Source organism: Battus philenor, unplaced genomic scaffold (genome assembly GCF_028537555.1).
Source record: "Battus philenor isolate CCGP_79_NKW_IND1 unplaced genomic scaffold, ilBatPhil1.0.hap1 SCAF_22, whole genome shotgun sequence".
Taxonomy (NCBI): Eukaryota; Metazoa; Arthropoda; class Insecta; order Lepidoptera; family Papilionidae; genus Battus; species Battus philenor.
In genome coordinates, this window is record NW_027181685.1 from 13,320,791 (window position 1) to 13,341,760 (window position 20,970).

At 47.9% G+C, this 20,970-nt stretch overlaps 2 protein-coding genes across 2 annotated transcripts; one reads left to right on the forward strand and one right to left on the reverse strand.

The window, feature by feature from the left end:
• Window positions 1-157: 157 nt before the first annotated feature.
• On the forward strand, window positions 158-15,582 carry Tmem131 (Transmembrane protein 131). Its single transcript, XM_068766837.1, has 21 exons — window positions 158-358; window positions 806-849; window positions 1,772-1,984; window positions 4,199-4,312; window positions 4,900-5,022; window positions 5,747-6,055; window positions 6,146-6,278; window positions 6,353-6,448; window positions 6,999-7,146; window positions 7,873-7,999; window positions 8,218-8,394; window positions 8,466-8,687; window positions 9,505-9,690; window positions 9,781-9,884; window positions 9,945-10,069; window positions 10,645-10,799; window positions 10,902-11,101; window positions 11,202-11,432; window positions 12,109-12,217; window positions 13,087-14,614; window positions 14,999-15,582. Exons 1-21 carry the CDS (start codon window positions 265-267, stop codon window positions 15,277-15,279), a joined length of 4,719 nt encoding a protein of 1,572 aa, XP_068622938.1. The 5' UTR covers window positions 158-264; the 3' UTR covers window positions 15,280-15,582.
• A 2,026-nt stretch (window positions 15,583-17,608) lies between these two features.
• Window positions 17,609-19,692, reverse strand: Dim1 (thioredoxin-like protein Dim1). Its single transcript, XM_068767003.1, has 3 exons — window positions 19,534-19,692; window positions 19,210-19,346; window positions 17,609-18,038 (listed from the first exon to the last, which is right to left on the reverse strand). Exons 1-3 carry the CDS (start codon window positions 19,609-19,611, stop codon window positions 17,825-17,827), a joined length of 429 nt encoding a protein of 142 aa, XP_068623104.1. The 5' UTR covers window positions 19,612-19,692; the 3' UTR covers window positions 17,609-17,824.
• Between the last annotated feature and the right edge of the window lie 1,278 nt (window positions 19,693-20,970).

Below are 20,970 nucleotides of genomic sequence, written 5' to 3' on the forward strand. Positions count from 1 at the left end.
TGCGACGATAAAATTAACAAATATTTATGTAATTATTGCAAAATATTTCAATTATAGTTATCAATTTGTTTTTACAACCTCCATTGCCTTAAACGCATGCTCGGAAGTTTATTTTATCTGTTGTCGTCTGGTCTTGACATCTTTCGTCGTCCCGTGAACGTATCTCACGAGTTGAAAGTGTAACTGCGACTCAGTGTTAGAGATAACTAGATGCGGTTAAGAAATGTGAACAAATATTAGGGAATTACGCAGAAATACTAAATTATGTGTCGAAAAATGATGTATTGCTATATTCTCGTGTTGACTTTACTAGATTGTTCGCTAAAAACAAAACTGACGGCACAGGGGAAGAGCCATGGTAAAATCGATTTTACTGTATACCTGTATTATATTTTTTGTTAATTTTACGCTATTGTATGATAAGAAATTAGGAACTGACTGTGAAAACATGTAATGAAATAAGATATGTAGGCGGGATGCAATCGCAGATCCACGCGCGGTGTTATTTTCGACTGCGGGCGGGCTTTTATCCTATTTTTTTGCGGTTACACAAAGTGGGATCGTAGTGCTGTTGCAGCCGCGCCTTCTAGGGCGCACAGCGGCGCGTCCCGGCGCCCGCCCGCTGCACATGTGCACTCTCGCAATCCTGTTATGTCATTGCGTGCACTTCTATTATGCTTTTGTAATTTATTAAAACACGTTTAAACATTAAAAAAATATATGACTATAAATAAAAGTAATCACACAGAATATTTAAATTATTTTCATTAAATATAAATATTAATCTTGAAAAATGTCTTTCCAGGTGCCACATTACATGAGTCCCTTGTAGAGGGCATAAACTTTCAGGTAAATCACAAAAAATATGTTTTTTGTTTTAACATTTCCAATTAACAGCTTCACAACAATATTATTATAAAACCCATAGAATAGCTTGAATAGAAGATGTAAAAAATATACTTAGTTGTTTTAACTGCAATTTCTGCTTACTATTGTTGTTGTGTTTGTACATTATATTTACAAGAAAACAAATGTGAGGAGTTTAGCATTACTCTTTTAATTTCAACACTTTTTACTCAAGGCCCAATGAGTGCTGGCACCATAATCAAATTACTAATTGTGGTATAGGTACAGGTTTCAGAACCACAATAATACCATTTCACAGCGGTGGTTGTCTACTGTAGCATACATGCTTTGCATCTTTTTATCTGTTATTGGTTCAGAAAGTTTAATGAATAATAAACTATGTCTACCTGTCAATTATATCTTTACAATCTGTTTGAAGTTCATCACAGTGCGCTGTTGCTGGATCACCAGAGCAATTAGTTCTTTGTCCAAATTGTTTTGAAAGTTTTTTTTTTTTTTTTAAAAAGCCTTACATGTATCTTCAAAGAGGAATCTTATTTGACACATTGTAACACTCAAGCTGCTTGATCATTGCTGACACCGTGGCCAACAGAAAGGAGTGCACTATGATTGTGAGACGCTGATTGCCCCATTGGAGCAAGACCATCTCTAGGGTTTAGGTTCCCTTGGCAAAGAAAATTTGGCGCTCTTTGATATAAGAATATAGAATTTCATGATGAAGAACTGTGTTAAAAATTATTGAATTTAAAAATAATACAATAGTTATTGATTTAAAAAAAAGACAATTTGAAAAGTTAAACATAGAAGAAGAAATTTTATTATTGTAATTTAGTTAGTATGTGTCTGCACCCAGGGCAGTCTAGCAGAGTTGGTGTTGAAGTCGAGCGTTGTGTTGTGTGTGCAGGAATGGGGCGGTGGCGGTGGCGGCGGTGGTGGGGGCGGGAGCACGCCGCAAGGGCTGGTGCTGGAGCCTGCGGCGCTGCGGTTCGGGCCGGCCGCGCTAGCCACGCCGCACGCGCGCACTGTCACGCTCACCAACACCGCCAACACCACGCTGCACCTCGCCTCCGTCGCCGGCACCACGCCGGACTTCCATGCATCCTTCTTCGAATCAAAGGTGACCATTTCACCAGTATCTCTGTCGGAGTCCTGTTAGCCCCCCTTATACAAGTCACGCAATTTGCCTTTTAACTTTATTTCTTACTTTTTGCAATTTCACATTACAATATAAATATTTAACTCAGGCTATATATGCTACCGGCGGATTCTGGACTACTTCGGTCACATATCTAAAAGGCGACCAGGGAGTTTAAATAAGCAGATTGTCGTAAAAAAGTGAAGAGAAAGAGACAAAGAGAACAATTATAAACCAAATGCTAAGGCGTGTGCGGGTGGTGACGCGCCACACAGTAGCTGAAGCGGTCATTGAGACCTGCGGAGGTACCTCGTCGAATCCTCGAGCGATCGCAACCTCGGCAAGGAAGACAAACAACCAAGAAATAATAGAATAAAAATTCTTTTAACAATTTTTACGCGAAATAGAAAGCAGAAAATTACAGTCCAGTCAGCGCTGGCGGGTGTTGCAGTTGATGACAACATTGAAGCCTTGTGTGTGGTGATCGAACTCAGCCCATATTAAGCCTACTCTTAAAGACAACATTCAAGCAACAAAAACCGTCAGCCAATCAACGCTCTGTAAGGCGAGAAGCATTGTAGTGCGCTCTCTTTCGCGCGACGTAAATATATTACATGCGTGGGATTCCCCTGTTCGATGCGCCGATGACGATGACGTAATGTCGCTCCTACACATTAAACATCGACTCGTCCAAGAAACTGTGGACAAGGAAAGATGAGCCATACTCCTTATAGACGCCATTAAAGTTATCGGTGATCCGCATGCTATTTCGCCTATTATAATATGATGGCTTTGATAATTATAAGTAAAAGAACGGCTCTCTATTCGCTGGGGAAGTTTTGAGTCGGGAGAAATGTTACAGTATTCTAGAGGGAAGGCGAAGAAAGAGAGGTGATGTGATAGCTAACAAGGTATTAAAGAATGGAAGAGAATGAGGAGGAAAAATAGAAGAGCGTGGAAAACAAAAATTATTTGTGCGCGACGTCCCCGCGTACTCGTGGCAGGGGAGCTCGGGAAAACAAAACGGCATCACCTGCAGCGCTCTGCTGCAAGCGGGCCTCTCATACGTTTTAAGCAGAACTAGTTGCGATATTTAATGGAATCAGGCGTTACCTCGCGGAAGTCCATCTTAAGTAATAAAAGGACCAAAACCAAAATCCAACCAAAAAGGACAAGTGTTTCGTTCTGGAGCTTTACTTTTCCGCCGTCTCACTCACTCACTCATTAATAATGTCAATACAAGCTGTTGTGGATGAGAGGCAGGTTATTTGGAACGTCGTAACTTGCGCTGAGGCGGCTCCGTTAGCTCCGTTGCTAAAATATTTATTTGTAAATAATATAGCTGTAAGGTACCCAAAAGTTCATAAAGGTATCTACCAAGCCTAGATTCTGGCTCGGGGGTCCTTCCATAGAGCTTTTTTAGTTTTGTAAAAAATTTAACAGATAGAAGGCACCTATCTTGATTTATTGTGCTCTGAAAACAGAAAAGTGTTGTTCTTACTATTCTTGAAATCCTTTAATCTTTTTCTTCCCATAGGAACCTTCCACGAGCCATAAATAAAATATGAAAAAATTCTGAACAGTTGTACATAGTATGTTAATGCGGGGCCATGACAATAGTGAGTACGAAACAAGTCAACAGATGGCGCTGTGGAAACTGAATGTGACACGGACCGCAGATTACAATAAATATCATTTGCCGTATCGATGTGTTTTTGAACTTTACGCAGGGCCAGTGTTTGTAAATGTTCAAAGGTTATAGGAGGCCGGCGGGTTGCGGGGCGGCGCGCGGGGCGGCGCGGTGCGCGGCGCGCGGGGGCGCGGGAAAAGTTCGTATTTTGACGTCGAGAGGCGCGAGTCAAGCTCGAACTTTTCCTGCGTCGCTGCGCGGCCGCATGCGGAGCGACGCAGCGCGCCGAGACGCTTCGAGTGACATCACCATGTTATTTTATTGCAAAATTTATGTTTGTGTTCCGCCGTGAGACCAGGTGTATTTGCAATTCATGCTTCGTCCATATGTACGTAGTAACTTTTGACATTGAAATCCTTGTCTACCTTGTGTAATGATTGCAGTCGAGTCTCCTCTGACGCCTTTGACTGGCAGCCCTGTGTGCAAGCGACGTCACAGGGGACTCGCCTGCGTACGTGTAACATTAACCTGCGCTCAGTAATGTGTGGTCGGTTGTGGGCGCGCAGACGCTGGCGCCGCGCGGCAACACCAGCTTCAGCGTGGTGTACCTGGGCCGGCGCGAGGGCCCCGCCTCCGCGCACCTCTACATACACACCTCGCTCGGCGTGCACGAGTATCCGGTCAGTGGCCACCGACTCCGCTCTTATGTTTTACGAGACTGCACCTCGCGGGCGGCGCAACCTTGTATTGTTGTTGTCGTAACACTTGTCACGTTGCCTGTAATTAAATCTCAATTCGCCGGCTACAATCCGGTCGCGGTCAGAATGCAACGATCATTGTCCGCCAGCCTCTGTCAGGCATATTTTCGAACGCAACGGCTCTTCAGGAACCATTTGAATGGTCACTGGGCGTATGTCGTCCGGCGAATAGTGATGATTTCATTGCATTCTTGGAGCGAACTGATCCAACCAGTTCATTATTATTCTTCAGCCATAAGACGTTCACTGCTGGACACTGCTGTTCCCAGAGATTTACAGGAAAATCGGTGAAGCGGCCTGCATCCAGGTTGTCAATGTTCCTTGTGGGTAGACGTCATACGCTGCGCTTGTCGGTCTCTGATTGCCTCTCTAAAGCCTTTGTCACTGTATTGTTTACTTGATGCAATATTTCGGTGTACTTCCCGGTATTATGGAAGCGTCCGATCTAGTATTTAACATAAATTATGTAGTTGATGTACGCAACAATTGATTGATGAATGCATCCGCAGGTGTCGGCGGTGGGCGTGGCCAGCGAGTACGATGTTTGGCCGCTGCTGGGCGTGCGCGTGCCCGTCAACGCGTCCGTGGAACCCGTGCTCACGCTCTACAACCCCACGGACCGTGTCATACAGGTGCACACGCCGCGACTGCTGCTTCCTTTAGAAGACTGGCGTGCCGATAACCGTCGTCGTCTCGGAAACCGAACGCAGATCCTCGTCGTTTAAATCGCAAAGATAATTTGAAAACATAATAGCCGGAGAATGCAGCACGGCTGATATAGGATCAATGTAGATTTTTGTAATTCACCAGTATAATAAGAAGAAATGCCTTGTAATTATATTGCAGAAGTATGTGCAGCACAAACCAAACGCAACAGTTTGCATCCGTTAAGAATGTCAAAGTGGCACGGTTAGGAGATTCTTTTAAAACCGAGGGCTGTACTCGACGAGATACAGATTAATGTTTGGCTACGCGAAGTGGTCAGGCCGGTGGACAACAAACACTACATCTGAAGGCGAATGAACGAGTTATTCATTTGGCTAAGGATTTACACTCCTGTGGCAAGCGCGCGGGCGCAATGGAATGTCTGTTACAAAAACAAAGTTCCGCTGTGCCGATACCACGCTTCCACAACCCCACGCCACTTGAAACGTACCGTGCCCCGCCATGTTTTCAAACATTTTTATTGTATTACTCATTATGAGACATTTCTTCTATTTATATACATTTTCTTTAACTTCTGCTAAAAAACGTACAAGAGTAGTAGAATCTGTAAATGTCACTTGGTTGGCAGTGTAAGTCCAGTCGTTAGAGGCCGCTGTAGCGATGTTGACTGTACATTTATGTCGAACGCAGGTCAGCGAGGTGTACTCATCGGGCGCGTGGGTGGGGCTGCAGCTGCCCTCTGGCGGGGAGAGCGCGCCGCGCGACGCGTGGGCGGTGCCGCCACGCGCCACGCGAGATATCGTGCGCCTGCGCCTGGCGCCGCCGACAGGGCCCGCCGGCGCCCCGCGCCCGCTGACGGCGTACGTGCGGCTGCGTGCCGACGTGCCGGGCGGCGCGCTGGTCGTGTGCGTCGAGGCGCGCGCGGCCGCGGCGGGCGAGCACGCGGCGCCGCTGCAGCTGCACATGCGCGCGCGAGGCGCCGCCGACCCGCCGCTCACGGTGCGCCCGGCTTCAACAATATTGCTTTCCCTTCAACCTTAGCGTAAACGATCCCTTGTGGATAATAATATAAACAGTTTGTTTGCACAGGTGACACTTCGCGCTGCTAATAGCGCGCGCGCCGTGGTACAGCTGGAGGCGGCGCTGCGCGGGGCGCGCTGTGTGGCCGCTCCGAACACGCCACCTGAGCCCTGCGAGCCGCCACACGCGCATGCGCACAACGGTACGCAGGAAGTAACCCGCCTAGCGCAGTGCGACACGTGCTGACCGCTACTAACCGTTACCGACACCCGGCAGGCGGCGAACCGGCGGTCGGCGCGCGGCTCACGCTGCTGCGCGACCACCTCGACCCGCTGCAGGACTTCGCCGAAGTGGCGCGCCTCAAGTTCGACTGTAACTATACAAACGCACTCCCCTACCATTGACTTTGAACAAATGAACCGCATTCACCACGCCGACAACTGTTTATTAGATATCATTGTTATCACTCAAAAGTTACATATCACTAGAAATTACTAAGCGGGCATTATAGACGAGTCACAGCCCAAGCCGAGGTCCTCTCGTGAGGACCCTGGAACCTGGTCGCTCCATGGAGCATCCACTGAAGCTCTGCGGCCTCCTCCGGGATGTACCAGAGTTAAATGTGTCTATATTCGAGTGACGAGGAAGTTCATTAAAGCTATCGCACTGCTCGACGAGAACTAATTACTCCTGCAGCTTATAACTGCAAAAGGTGCATTAAGTATTGCTCGCAAAAGCAGTTGGATTGGTTCGCAATCCTATTTTCGAAACTGATCCTGGACTGTGCATGCAGCCATTTGCAACGTTAAGTACAAGAGTTGTATACGTCTGTGTACGTATGCTATACTAGGACATGTACTACTAGTAATGTTTGGCGACAGAGAGCGCGGGCAGTTGATGTGTGACTGTGGCGTGTGCGCAGACGGCGAGCTGTGGGCGAGCGCGGGGGGCGCGGCGGGCGAGGCGCGCGAGGTGCGCTGCGCGGGCTGCGTGCGCGTGGGCCGCGCGGCGCTGCCCTACACGCTGCGCCTGCTGCCCGGCACGCTGCGCCTGGAGCCGCCGCATCTGCAGTGAGCCTCGTCACGCAGCAAACGCCATCATGAGGCCGCTGCTCTTTATTTGTAACCTCAACTAAACTTGCGATTCCATTCCGCCATTCTCCACTTAATAAATAACAACGTGACTAGTTGATACAGTCAAGTATTGAATTAGTTTTGAAATGAAAGATAATTTACCGGCGTATCAGTGAGCGCTCGCGGCGCTCTTTGCACTTTGCTTTTTAAATTTTGTTCTCTATAAGTTTTGAACTGAAACAAAAAACAAATACTTTCATTAGTTTTAAATCTAAAATTAAAAATATCTTATTAAATAAATCTTACAGTATTCAAAAGTGTTTAGTCGATCGAAATGCGTGGAATACGGTTCGTTGACTTATTTACATGGTTGACATTATAACGCATGCATCGAACAGGTCAATTTCATTTTAAAAAAAAGCAGCCACGTTGAGTCTGAGCGGGCGGCGGCGCACTGCGCACGATGTCTACTTGAATAGATTTTGTAAAGGTTCCCGTACAACTGGAATCTTAGTGAGAATCGAGTTTATATACGTATGTAATACATAATGATTATAGATGGTATGGCTCACTTGTCTGCAAAAACCTTCAAAGAATACATATATTTCCAATAGTCACAAAGTTTAAAGGTATTTTCTTACAATATCATCATCATTCGCTCTTTTAAGATTATATATCTGTGATGAGCACATATGGTGACGCGCTGGTGCGCTCGCTGTGCAGCTTCGTGACGTCGGAGGCGGAGGGCGTGCGCCGGCGCGAGGCCGTGCTCACCGCGCACAACGACTGCACGCTGCCGCTGCACGTGCAGCCCGCCGAGCTGTCGCCCGACGCCGCGCCCTACTTTGAGGTGAACTTGTTGTAACTCCACGCGTGCACCCGGCCGTGCGCCGGAGCTTAATTGCAAGCTTGATGTCGTCCGTCCATCTCGTTGGCGACTGTCCGCGAGCTGATCAAATAACTTGGGATTCGTGTCTGAATAGTCGGCGACACTGTCTCCCGTTTGACAACACATACACTGATGTGATATGACTTACACTTGTAGATAATAAAAAAAAATTATGACAGATGTCGGGGCAAGGCGCGGTGGTGCTGCAGCCGGGCGGCAGCGCGGCGGTGGCGCGGCTGCGGCTGCTGGAGCGCGGGCTGCTGCACAACGTGACGCTCGACGCGCGCGTCACGCTGCGCACCAACCTCTCGGAGTACTCGCTGCCCGTGCTCGTGTACAGCGGCCGCTTCGAGCTGGTGCGTGCCGCGCGCTCGTGCCTCTCAACACTTACTAATGTACTCGACATTAACGATTGGTGTCTGCGCAGGAGTGGGAATGGCCGTGGGGCGCCGAGGAGGCGCGCGGCGCCACGGTGTCTCTGGGCGCTCTGGGCACTTCGGCGTCGCGGCGCGTGGGCGTGCGACTGCGCAACGCTTCGCCGGCGCGGCTGTGCGCGCGCGAGCTGAGCGCCGAGCTGTCGGCCGGCTCCGCGCAGCTCACGCTGCCCGCGTGCCCCGCCGCGCCCGCCGCGCCGCCCGACCACCCCTGCGTGAGTGCCCACCGCCGCGCACACTGTCGGTTTAATATTATTTATTTATTTATGGAACACTCACGGCTATTTGTACATCACATCTATATAAAGCAGCACTAAATATTAATTGCCTTCTCAATGGTGTCTATAAAGACTCTGGTAGAGACCTACTCGCTCGCACCATATTACTACGCACTGTCCAACCATTCGTGTCGGTGGCTTCAGCTTTGTTTGATTATCGAAAAGCTCGCGAGCTAACATTCCGTATGACATATTTATATATTTTGCTGACACCGCAATTGATTGTTGGCAATCTGGCCTTCAACATTTACTTCACCGAACAAACACTTTAATGTAGAAACGTTGCGCTCTCAATTGCACGGGTTCATTGAAACACTTTCTTAACGAGTGTTGAATAAAAATGAAACATTTAACACGTGGCCAGTTGGAACATTATACTGTTGTATTCGTTGTAAGTTCATTAGCAGCATTTGTACCGTCCGACAAGACGCAAAGATGATGCCAAAACACCTGTTCCGTTGTAATTTGAGCGTAAAAACCAATGTTGTTCCTTCTCTTACGTAGTATTGAACCGCGCCCGTGGCCTCGTGTTCCCCCATGCGCCTTGTCGCGCCACCTCTCCTGTCACATGTAGACAATGACATTACTTCCTGAATAGTGGTGATTATGATCTCCATCATTCTTTTTTCATAAACTGTTACCTTTTGTACGTCGCCTCTAATCTTTCGCTGTCCTTCCTGGACACTGTTATTTTACAATGTTTCTATATTTTGACATGGACTGCTTCGTGTAGTAAAGGTGATTAATTTTGCAGCGCTGCGTGGATCCGGGCCGTTGGGCGCAGGGGTGGCTGGTGGTGGTGGCGCCGGCGCGCGCGGGGCAGCTGCGCGGGCACGTGCTGGTGCGCAGCCAGCACGCCGCCACACACGCCGCGCTCTCGCTGCGAGCGCTCGCGGGCCGCCTGCACGCGCACCCGCTGCTGCTGCCCGCCGCGGCGCCGGTACGTGTCCCCCCCCCCCCCGCGCGCACAGCACGCCGCGCCCGCACCGCGCGCCCGCACCCCGCGCTCACACGCAACCGTTGGTTACAGTACGCCTGGTCGTCGGCAGAGATAATACTCGAGAGCACGATGGACCTGGAGATGTTCGTCACCAACGTCACGCAGCCCACGGTCGACGCCGCGCTCACGTACCGGTGAGTGCCGCCGAGCGAGTGCGCAGTGCGTGCGCAGTGATTGAGCGAGCGTGTCCGCAGGGCGGGCGCGGCGGGGCAGCGCGCGGCGGTGCGCGCCGGCCGCCAGGCGGTGGGCAGCGCGCAGTACGCGCCCGAGAGACACTGCCAGCCCGCCTGCTACACCGGCATCGACTTGCTCACCTACGGTAAGCTCCCCCTCCTCCCCCTGCCGCCAACCATTACCGGCGCATGTTGCCTCCGTAATGCTTTTCTTATAACATACAACGCATAACAAACCAAATGAAACTCATACATCATGAGAATACAATCTTCCTTTCCGTTGACCAGCTTCTATTTTTTTATCATATACCTAATGTTTTTTGTCATTTTTTATGCAAAATACAAAATGAAAATGTGAGTGCCCAAATTAGCCGCGCCCCGGGAACGGCAAATAAAACCAAGCAAGTCTAATTGAGCACTAATTTATTTTATAAAAAACAATGCGCGTGCAGACAAAAGTCAATGAGTAAGTTTAGGTCGCGATAACGCGCGAAGCAAATATTAATTAAAAATGCACTTTGTACTGCGCCCTTGTCGTGTTTATTATTATAATTCTTCTTCGACTAAACCTCAGATGTTATTGCATCTATTTACCGTTTGTGTTGTCTTAACTGCAGGGTGCACCGGTTTCTTTAAATGAAAACGTGATTGTCCTCCTGACACTTTTGTTAATGCGTTAACATGTACCAGCTGGACCGTGTGAATGTGAATTGATGTGCAGAGGGCTCGTCGTGGATGGCGCGCGCCGCCGTGGGCACGAGCGCGTCGCTGAGCGAGGACGTGGAGCTGGTGGCGGAGCGGCTGGCCATGTTCCACCGGCTGCAGCGCGAGCAGCCCGCCGCGCGCAACCTCACGCTCTACGTGCACACCACCGAGGTGAGTGCACGCGCGCTGCGGCGTGCTGCGGCGTGCTGCGGCGCGCGAGCGAGCCCGTGGAGGCGTCCGAGACGAATCAGGCGAGCGCGGCGACGTGCGCAGGTGGTGCAGGTGCCGGTGACGGGCGCGGTGCGGCTGCACTGGCCGCGCGTGGCGAGCGGCGGCGTGTCGGAGGGCGCGGGCGGCGTGCTGGCGGCGGTGGGCACGTCGCGCTCGCTGCGCGTCTCTGCGCGCAACCCCTCCGCCTCGCACGCGCTGCTGCTGCAGCCCGTGGTGGCGGCCGACTTACACCTGCCCGACATGTAAGTATCTCCTTCGTTCCAAAGTATGAACAATACTACTTCTTGTTCTCTGACGAGGGGCGAATGTCAATGTTGTCATTGGTATCGTGAACCGGCGCAGGGCCGGCGGGTCGCGGCGCTGCGCCAACGGCAGCTGCGCGTGGGCGCCGCAAGCGTTCCGGCTGGCGGGTTGGCGCGCGGCGCGCGGCGACGTGCGCGAGTGGTCGCCGGCGCCGGGCGCGCGCGCCGCCGCCGGGCCCGTGCTGCTCCTGGCGCCGCTTGCTGATGTCGACTTCACGCTCAGCTTCGCACCGCACGCGGCCGCGCGCCTCGCCGCCTACCTCTACCTGCGGTCAGTGTTGTCCACCCGATACAAATTCTAATTCAAACGTGTTACACGCGCTTTTGAATCTTTGATTATTTTAACATTACAACTAGTACGCTACCACCGATTCGGAACGCTGGTGTGCTGAAAAGAGTCTTCCCGAAACTCAACAGTTGTTCTTTTTCATTGAAATAATTAAAAATAAATTTTTTTTGTGTACTTTGTATGTACAAAAAAATTGCCTGGCACTGGAGAGAATTAAAACATATATATCATTGAAAGAAGTTCAGTATTGTATTCAAGAATACTGTACTGATGTTGATGCGTGGAATTAAATATTGTCGATGCCCATCACTCTTCGCACTCTTCATGAGACTATATCTGTAAAGAGTAACTGTTGAGCTTCTCGCTGGCTCTTCTCGGCCGAACTGCCGTCCGAGCCGGCGGCAGCTTACTGTAGGGAATACAGTGCCAACATTTTATATTTGAAAGTGAAGTTGAAAACGCTTGTAACAGCCTATCTGGTTTTGAATGAGTCCACACATTCTTAGCAACTAAATCCAATAATATACTCTTAACTTCAGACTTAAAATTAACAAACGAAAAGTCGTAAGATATCTCGTGGAACGTAATGAGACACCGTTAAACACGATGCCACGAGGACGTCGGCGCGCTGCAACGTACAGACATGTTGTGTTTGCAGTAACAACTTGACGGTCGTGGAGGGAGTCCTCGTGACTGCCGAGGGCGTGCACCCGAGCTTCGAGCTGGCCGGCCGCAAGCCGGGCTCGCCGGTGCCGATAATGTTTGAGGTGCGTTTAGAATTAATTGTGATTTTGTAAGTACGACACAGAGAATTTCTATTTTCTTAACTCATTATTTATCAACATTATTAATATTGTGACGACCACTCAAATACCCGACACAAGACGATCACTGGAATCAAAGGTAGAATTCCACGAACGAGGAAGTCGGAGCTGACGGTGCGACATCAAAAAGGTACAGGTGGTTACCCCACCTATTAAGTAATAAATCCATTCGCAACTTACGACATAGATAGTGAAACCACTGGCGTCGACCGGTGTCGACTTGTCGACTCTGCTGTGAGAACAGTAGAGAGCCAACACGACGCAATGGAGAAGCACATGCAAAGCGAGCGCGACGCAATGGACACGCAGCGTGACGCCGTGGAGATCGTCGATTCAAAATTTGACTCATTTATAGGAATCTTTAATTTGGTGAAAAAAAGTTATAGAACCAGTCAAAATGAAAACAAGGGAATAAGCGGCTACACTCGCAGTAGACGCACGTAAGCTAGATCAGTAAAACCAAAAAAATTAGTTGAAAAAGCAAAGTGATGTCCCGTGTGGCCGCGGGGAAAATAGAGCTTGTGGTGCCAGACTTCAATCGGAGCACATCGCGGACCTTTCGCGGACCCTTTTCGGCTTACAAACAATAGTTTGTAGCGGTCTCACATCACTAACCTTGGCATTGCGGACAGACCCATTGCTACTTTTAAACAATTCGAGTTTTACTCATTTGAATTTGTTTTATCTTTAAAATGTATAAAAAACTATAACGTTTAGTATGTATATATACATATGTATATATACATTTAGTATAAGTTGTTGGCCACTTGCTAGCACCTGCAGACTCATCAGAGCTATGACCTCTGTGTCAGGTGACGGAGTGTGGCGGCGCGGGGGGAGCGGGCGAGGCGGGCGTGCGGCGCACGGTCACGGTGCGCAACACGGGCCGCGTAGGCGTGCGCCTGCGCGACTGGCGCGTGGCGGGGCGCGCATGCCAGGCGCGCGGCTTCCGCCTGCAGCCCTGCGCGCCGCTCGCCCTCGCGCCCAATGAGTCGCGCGCGCTGCACCTCGCCTTCGCTCCCGACTTTACGCTAGCCCGCGTGGCCGCGCGCCTGCACTTGCGCTCCGAGCTGGGCCGCGCCGACTTCGCACTGCAGGCCGCCGTGCCCGCACGCCTACTGCCGCGCTGCGCCGCCGCTGCACCGCGCCCGCCCTGGGAACCGGCACTGCGCGCCGCCGCTTCCGTGCTCGCCTTTGCCGCGCTCGCGCTCGTGCTCGCCGCCGCTGCCTTCGACGCCGAGCGCTTGTTGCGTAGAGCGCGCGCTGCACGCGCGCAGCCCGCGCCTCGCGCTCCTCTCGACCTGCGTGCCGCACCGCCCGCGCTTGCTGCGCCCGCCCCTGCTGCAGTGCCGCGCCCTCAGCCCGCGCGCCGCCGCCGCCCGCCGCGCCGCCCGCTGCCGCCGCTTGACCCGCTGGCCGAGCGGCGTGCTTTCGAGCGCTGGCGGGCAGAAGTCCTGCGCCGCGCAGACGACGACGACGAGCGCTCCAGCGAGGATGCCGACTCCGTCTCCGTGGATGCTGAACCGCCTCCGTCTACGCTCACTTCGCCCGCTCCGCTCCTCGACGATGAACCATATGACTTGCGGCCCGACACGCCGCCGCCGGTGGACAATTTCGAGCCGGACCGCGACGTGGACGACGACGAAGAACAGCAGTCCAACAGCGGCGAAGAGGACGTCCTGTCCACCGGGTCCGACTCGTCGCCCGCCAGCGACCGCGGCGAGCCCGAGGAGCGCTCCGAACCCGACGAGAGCGAGACGGTCGCGGATCGAGACACGCCCACCGACATTACTGATGAGATGCCGGAGCCGCCGGTGGATGTACACGCGCCAAGCGGCGACTCCTTCACACGTGCGTGCCGGCCACGCCGCGAGTCCGGCGACGCAGCGCGCCGCGCGGAGCGACTGCGCGCCGGCGGGGACGCGGCGCCGGCGCGCGTGCGCTCTAGCAAACCCCACGTGCGCAAAGACAAAAGCGCTAAACGTCGCTGCGAGAAACCCAGCGCGCCGCCCTCGCGAGACTCGCCGGCGCCCGCAGACGCGGAGGTTCCGGGGCCGAGCGTAAGCGGGTGCAGCGCGGGCGGCGGCGCGGTGCGCTGGGGCGCGTCGTGGAGCTCGGTGGTGGCGGCGCGCGCACTCGCGCCCATAGGCTCCGACGTGCGGCGGCGCGCGGGCGGCACGGCGACGGGGGCGGGAGCGGTGACGGCGGCGCCCCCGGGCGCGGCGGCGGGCGACCACTCGCTGTTTTACTTCAACGGGGCGACGGGCGCACCGCGCGCCGAGCTGCCGTGGCCCGCGCCCACTATCGAGATCCCCTACCAGCCCGCGCGGGACTACCTCGGTGCGTATACTTTGCCAAAGTGCTAGGAAGTGCTGTCTCTTGATTCATTTTGCTTTCATTCTTTATGCAAGTAATGAATGCACTACATTATTAAAATTTACATCAATTATTTATTATCATTATCTTTTATCTTATATCATTACACTTGCATTCATAATCAATTACAGTCTCATTTATTCAATATGTCGGGGAAAGAGGTTTTGCGTATTTTGTATGAAAACTTAAGGTAAATTTTTGGATCCTTGACTCTCTTGCTTAACTGAGAAATAATAAAGGAGCCCGTATTGAATCTTAACGCACGCACATTTTAACTTAACTTTTTATTCATATGCAATGTGATCCAAAGAAAAGTAAAATATTTAATTAAAAAATGTATTTTTTCAGAGGAAGCCAGCGGCGTGGGATCAGTCGGGTCCGTGGGGCCGGTGGGCAGCGTGGGCGGCGGTTATGGGTCCCTGGGCGGCGCGTGGGGTGGTGCGTGGGCCTGGGGCGCGGCCGGCGCAGTGCGTCCACCGCCCGGTTTCGGCGCGCCGCCGCGGCCGCCGCGCGCCTACGACCCGTTCCGCTCGCTCGCCTCCATCTGGGCGCCGGGCGCCGCCGACTGGCGCCTGGACGCGGAGCCCGCCGGCCAGTCCGCTGCCACACCCGACCCCGACGAACGCTAAATCACACCGGCACACCAGCACCCGACGACGACGCTGCGGAGGCCCGGCTACGCTGTTTTATTTTAAGTTTTGCGTTATTTATTGTTGTTATTTTGCGTGTTATGTCATTCGTTCGACACGCGCGACGTCGAGGCGGCGCCCTAGTCAACTCTTCCTCCATCTCCAACCTGTCCCGCTCTACGCCGCCTCTCCCTGTCCCGACAGAATTGTTCAAGACTTACCTTAATTGTTTAGCTAAACAACAACCTATTTTTAATGTAAAAGAATGTGCAGTAAAATCATTAAATTTACTCCGTACTGCGATGCCCGCGTTTTGTATCGTATAATGCTAGATTGTCACGCGGCCACGTGCGCGGCCGGTTTGACTTATCAGAAGAACAACCTGACATATGTTTAAGCACGCACGGAGTCGGTTGTCGACTGTCTCTTGAAGACTGAATAAAGTTTACGTTTGTCAACTGAGCCGCCGTTGTCATTACGCTGCGTGCGCTGTCCTTGTTTGTAGAGATACCAACAATTATGTACTGATCAATTGTGAACTAAAACATTAGGAAACACACAAAATTAACAATAACTAACTATGCACATAATTATATTAGATTACCCATGACGTAGGACCGTTTCGTCTGGACAGGTCGCGCCGCACAGGTCAGCGACAGAAGCGGCCCGGGTCCAGCAGCCCCGGCAGCGTCGTGGGACAACGTTGACTTATAAGCCAGACATGGGCGTAATAGTGAATGGCCAGATTATTAATAACATCCATTACGTCAACGACGGCTCTTCGATATGATTAGATTTTCATTTTGTAAGTTTTAACAATAACTCCCCAAGAAAAATGTCGCGAATTAATCACCAAAAGTTACTAAGTTCTCAAGATCATGATTGGATTGAAGTTAGTGTGTGTCTTGCTGTACGTACTAAGCGGCACTGGTCTTAATATGGAAGCCAAGAAAACAAAATTAATGAGCAATTGTATAGGCCCATTTGCGAACACCACCCGCCTGTGATGGACAATCTTTAAAAAAAGTTAGCAAAAACAAAAACATTTTTTTGGTCTTTTTTGGGGACCAGTCTAGAAGGTGTCCACACCTTTTTTACAATTATATTTTTTTATCATTTATGTTTATTCTCCTCTTATATCCTTAATATCTACCATTCGTTCTCCTTTCTTCCTTTCACATTATTTTTCATTCTTTTCTATACATACATTACCCTCTGGATTCCACATTTATTTATTTATTGTTTTTTAATTTTATCTTAAAATTCTTTATTTATTCTTCATTTTTATAAATTACTAGCTTTATTAGAAATTAAATTTGTCTCGATTTTTAATCTTTATCACAGATTTAAATTTCTTATAATTTTTATTTGTACTTATTATTTATTACCTTTTATTATAGCTCTAATAAGCTATTGTCAGAACTCCAAAAAGATCTGGCGATACTCTTTATGCTTACCAATGACTCGATGTTGCTTTGACTGGCGATCTATTCATTCCACGCAAAATACGAAACAGTCACTGATTATGTGCACCATTGTCTGATCCACGCCTGGGTCACAGGCGTACGTAGAATTCTCCTTGAGTTTGAACCTGTGAAGGTACTCGTAGAATCCCCCACCTCGTTAACCAACTCAATATGGTGAAGCACTCGATAGGCAGTGATGGCGTCCGGGAAAAATACAAATATTTGCAATGTTGAGTAGATGACGTATGGCATTAGTCTTGGAATTAGATGCCGGACAGAATAAGCCCGGAACGCTTTCATTAGGCTCTTAGGTTACTTCAGTGCTATAAGTAGCCGATTCGAGCTAGGTAGGCGAAGATCACGCTGTTACGTTTCCAGTTCAGCGATAAAGCGTGGACCATTACAGAATCAATGAGCGAGAAAGTTGAAGCATACAGGAGAATGAGGATATCCTAGAGAGATAAAGTTAAAGTTAAAAATAAAAGTGTTAAGGAGCTGTAAGTAAAACACAGACGTAATGTATACAGTAAAAACAAGGAGGCTGCAATGTTTAGACACCACAAAGAGAAACTAACAATATCAGTTATTGCAGATTATCTTACAGGATAAGTTTCACGGAAAGCGAAGTGTCGGTGGAAAACGAATGTCGTGACTGAAAATCTTACGTCAGTATCAGAGCCACTTGAAGATTCACATCTTGAAGCAATATATTAAAATTTCTCAGTATTTCCAATATAATTTTCACAATTACACCCCAGGACCATTTGTGAAGCCTCCACATTTACATACTGTGTTGAGAATTACTGGATTAGATAAAATATAAAATGAAACCAAAATATTGATGTAATTACTGATATATTTACATTTCCTTTCCTCAAGCATTGACACCTCTAAAACTTTTAAAACAAAGTTCTCTTGCTGCATTTGTATATGTAGCAGTGGTGCAAGCCGCACGGACTGTTGCACTGCAACTATTTGTAACAACAGAATGTTGTTATGTCACTGGCCATGGTTGGAAGAAGCCATGCACACACAATAATTTTGAGCATACAATTGTTAGACATTTGTTTGACACTCATTCAGTATCTATACTTGGTGGAATAATCTTTAGGTGACACCACTAGACCTCGGCCCTTGCGTGCCCCCCTGTACACTGTCTCTATAATGTCGATCATCTCTTGCTTATCCTCCAGAGGCCAGTTTATTTTATTGTTGTTTCCTGTTCCAAGATCTATCATGATGTGTTTGTTCCGGAAGAAGAACATCACTGTACAGGGATCATACAGCTCATACCTGTAATGGGAAGTTTGATATTAACCGGAAGCACTGTTTGCAACTTCCTTCATTCAGGTGGGAACTGGTGTAAAATTACTTCAATTAATGTATGCATGAAGTGTCTAATCTTACAGATTCTAACCATACAGATCAAATTCAACTAGGTGAGCCTAGTGCACTCTTATAGAATTGATGTTTTAAATTTATGAACTGTGGAAAAACAGTCTGCTCTCATAGCACAAACTCATCACTTAATGTTTTCTTTTTGTAATAAGACCACCAAAAGTGGTACAGTGGTAGCACAATTATCAACATACACAGACCATTGTGAATTATGGAGAATTAATTTATTACAACTTGTTTTAAGCACACATCCACCATTTGTGTTACACAGTGGTAATAGCACTAGGGTATAAGCATTTTTAAAATTTAAATTTCAAACAAAATAAAGCATGTGCTGCTGCACTTGAACCTGCATACAATATCTGTATATGCCCAAAGTACTCTATTCATAAAGTGCAACAGGACACCACATTGGTAAATGACAATAAGTCTCTCATATGCAAATGTGGGTACCCTGAAATTTCTGCAGTTGGACAAGTATCTGTTAAGTTATCAAGTACAACATTTCCTTATGGAAAAGTGGTTGTCAGCCACAAAACCCACACTGCTGAGCTGAGCATCGACTCTGACAGCTGTAATATGAATGCACAGGGCTGTGTATCAACTTTAGCCATCTACCTAGAAACTTTAACCTATCTCTGCAGTTAAAGTTGATTATAATAACATTAGGCAAATGTAATGCATATCTTTATCAACTTGTAATGTCCAACACTCTCATCACAAGTGTGTTAAAGAGCAAGACTCAGTGATGCCGCAGGTAAAATCCGGATGTGTGCATTCACCTGTGGCCCTTAACTATAGTCAAAGCTCGTACTGAAGTGGTTGAAGGATTACAGATGGAGAATCAGTTTACTTCTTAAATTATCTAATCCCAAAATTTAAGTAATGAAGTACTTAAATATTTCAAAATAAATTGCAAATCAATGAGCTACCACATGTCTAAATACTATGATCACTAGCTAATAGTACTTTAGACCAGAGATATGGTTTAGAATAACAAAATAATTTACACCTACCGGCAAATATGCAAAGAAATTATAAGGTAAGTTAACAAAATTTTACTAACATTTTGTTGAAGTCCGGCACTTCTGTTATGTCTACTAGATAAATTACAGCAAAATTTTTTACTTTTTCTGCAATACTATACAAAACTTCATCCATTTTCATACACGTGGGGTCCCAGTCGTGGCCAAACCGTATCACCTTAAAGAAAAATTTAATTAAACATGAATTAATGGTTAAAAAAAAATTATGCTTAATATTATGAAGAGCGAACATTGATATATTTAAATAAACGAAATAATATTATTAACTTGGAATTAATTCAATAACAATTAAAAACGAGGATGAAGTAGAAATTTCTAGACTAATATACATTCATGTTCCATACCACGACACGGTCCTCTTCCGATAATATCGCTTGGTCCACTTGCCATCCGTTGTGTAAATGTCCGAGCATGTAACTCATCTTTACTTTGTGTAACTTTGCCTCGCGAATGTACAAAACAAAATAAAATTGTTCAACAGCACTACACTTCGGTATGTCAAATATCTACAACTGTCAGTGTCAACTGGTGACAACTCTTAAAACTTTGTTTAATTAAAAGGCAAAGGTACAACAGAATTATGCCGTTCATTATAATGCCGTGTAAAAGATAATTTATTTATTAAGGTATAAAATAACCATAAACCAATTAATAAAAAGGAGAAAAAATAATTCTTCCGACAGAATGTAAAATAAAATGCATTTGACGGATCACCAGGAGTTCGTATTATTATCGCCAGCGAAGAAAATGAAATCAAAACTACTTTAAAAACATTGTAACAAGGGCACCTCGAATAACATTTACTAATCTTAATATGTTGGTGTCTAAGAATGAATCGCACGCGACACGAAACTGCAACGAGTGAACGTTTCTTATCACTGAATCAAGATTTGATGACGCCGCTTCGGAGGTGGTCAAATGGTAGTGTTAAGGTAGTGTTATTAGTGGAAGAAAACATCTTTGTACTGCGCGCAAGTTGGCGACAGTCAGATTTTCGTAATTTACCGAGTTCTATGGAGTGGTGGCGTATCGACGTGTGTGGACAAAGACATTGCTGTGGAAGCAGTTCTTCAATTCATTCATTAAATATTTGTTGTGAGTTATATTTTCCAAGAGATGAAGGAATTGCAATTATCACAAGCATAATGCTGGTTTTAAAATATTGTTTAATGTTTCACATTACGATATTAAACAGCATTGTTTATATTGTTCCGACCACACTAAAAGCAACATATGTTCCAGCGGTAGCTAAAAAAATCAAAGCGAACGGCTACTCAGTGACACTGACGTTCGAACAAGAGCGCACGCTTCGGCTGGCGCTCAACGAAAAGAAGAAAAGACGAAGAAGACAAATAAGTTTTAATAAAACAAACATTAATAAGAAAGTCATGTATTGTAGAAATAAATAAATAATTTACATTTGTAACATACACCCATCGATGCGTACCCGCGCACGGCGGTCGCTCGCTGCCAGCGTTTCCCGACAACAACATCACTAACTTCACAAAAGTTTTAAAACCGTCATACAAAATACTTTAGTTTTTTTTACCGATACAACTGATTTAAGCGCAAAAGTTGCGCGTGGCCGTTATTAGTGGTGCATACACTGATAACAGATATGGACATATCTATAAGATTTATTATAATGTTCTGGTTAATATTGGGTTAAAATTGTGTTTTTACATAAAAAGTAAAATAGCTAAAGATGTTGTTGCTGGGTGACAAAATCTCAAGCTGCATGGCTAGAGATGTTTTTAGTTCTGAGAGCGAGCTGCGTGCAA

Excerpts from the sequence above, each read along its gene's own strand:
- Tmem131 (XM_068766837.1), top strand. The coding sequence starts at position 265 with ATGTGTCGAAAAATGATGTATTGCTATATTCTCGTGTTGACTTTACTA. Across the intron at positions 1,985-4,198 it reads CATCCTTCTTCGAATCAAAG|ACGCTGGCGCCGCGCGGCAA; the intron begins GTGACCATTTCA and ends GTGGGCGCGCAG. Across the intron at positions 8,000-8,217 it reads ACGCCGCGCCCTACTTTGAG|ATGTCGGGGCAAGGCGCGGT; the intron begins GTGAACTTGTTG and ends AAATTATGACAG.
- Dim1 (XM_068767003.1), bottom strand. The coding sequence starts at position 19,611 with ATGAGTTACATGCTCGGACATTTACACAACGGATGGCAAGTGGACCAA. Across the intron at positions 19,347-19,533 it reads CGGAAGAGGACCGTGTCGTG|GTGATACGGTTTGGCCACGA; the intron begins GTATGGAACATG and ends TTTTTCTTTAAG. Across the intron at positions 18,039-19,209 it reads GTGCCGGACTTCAACAAAAT|GTATGAGCTGTATGATCCCT; the intron begins GTTAGTAAAATT and ends TTCCCATTACAG.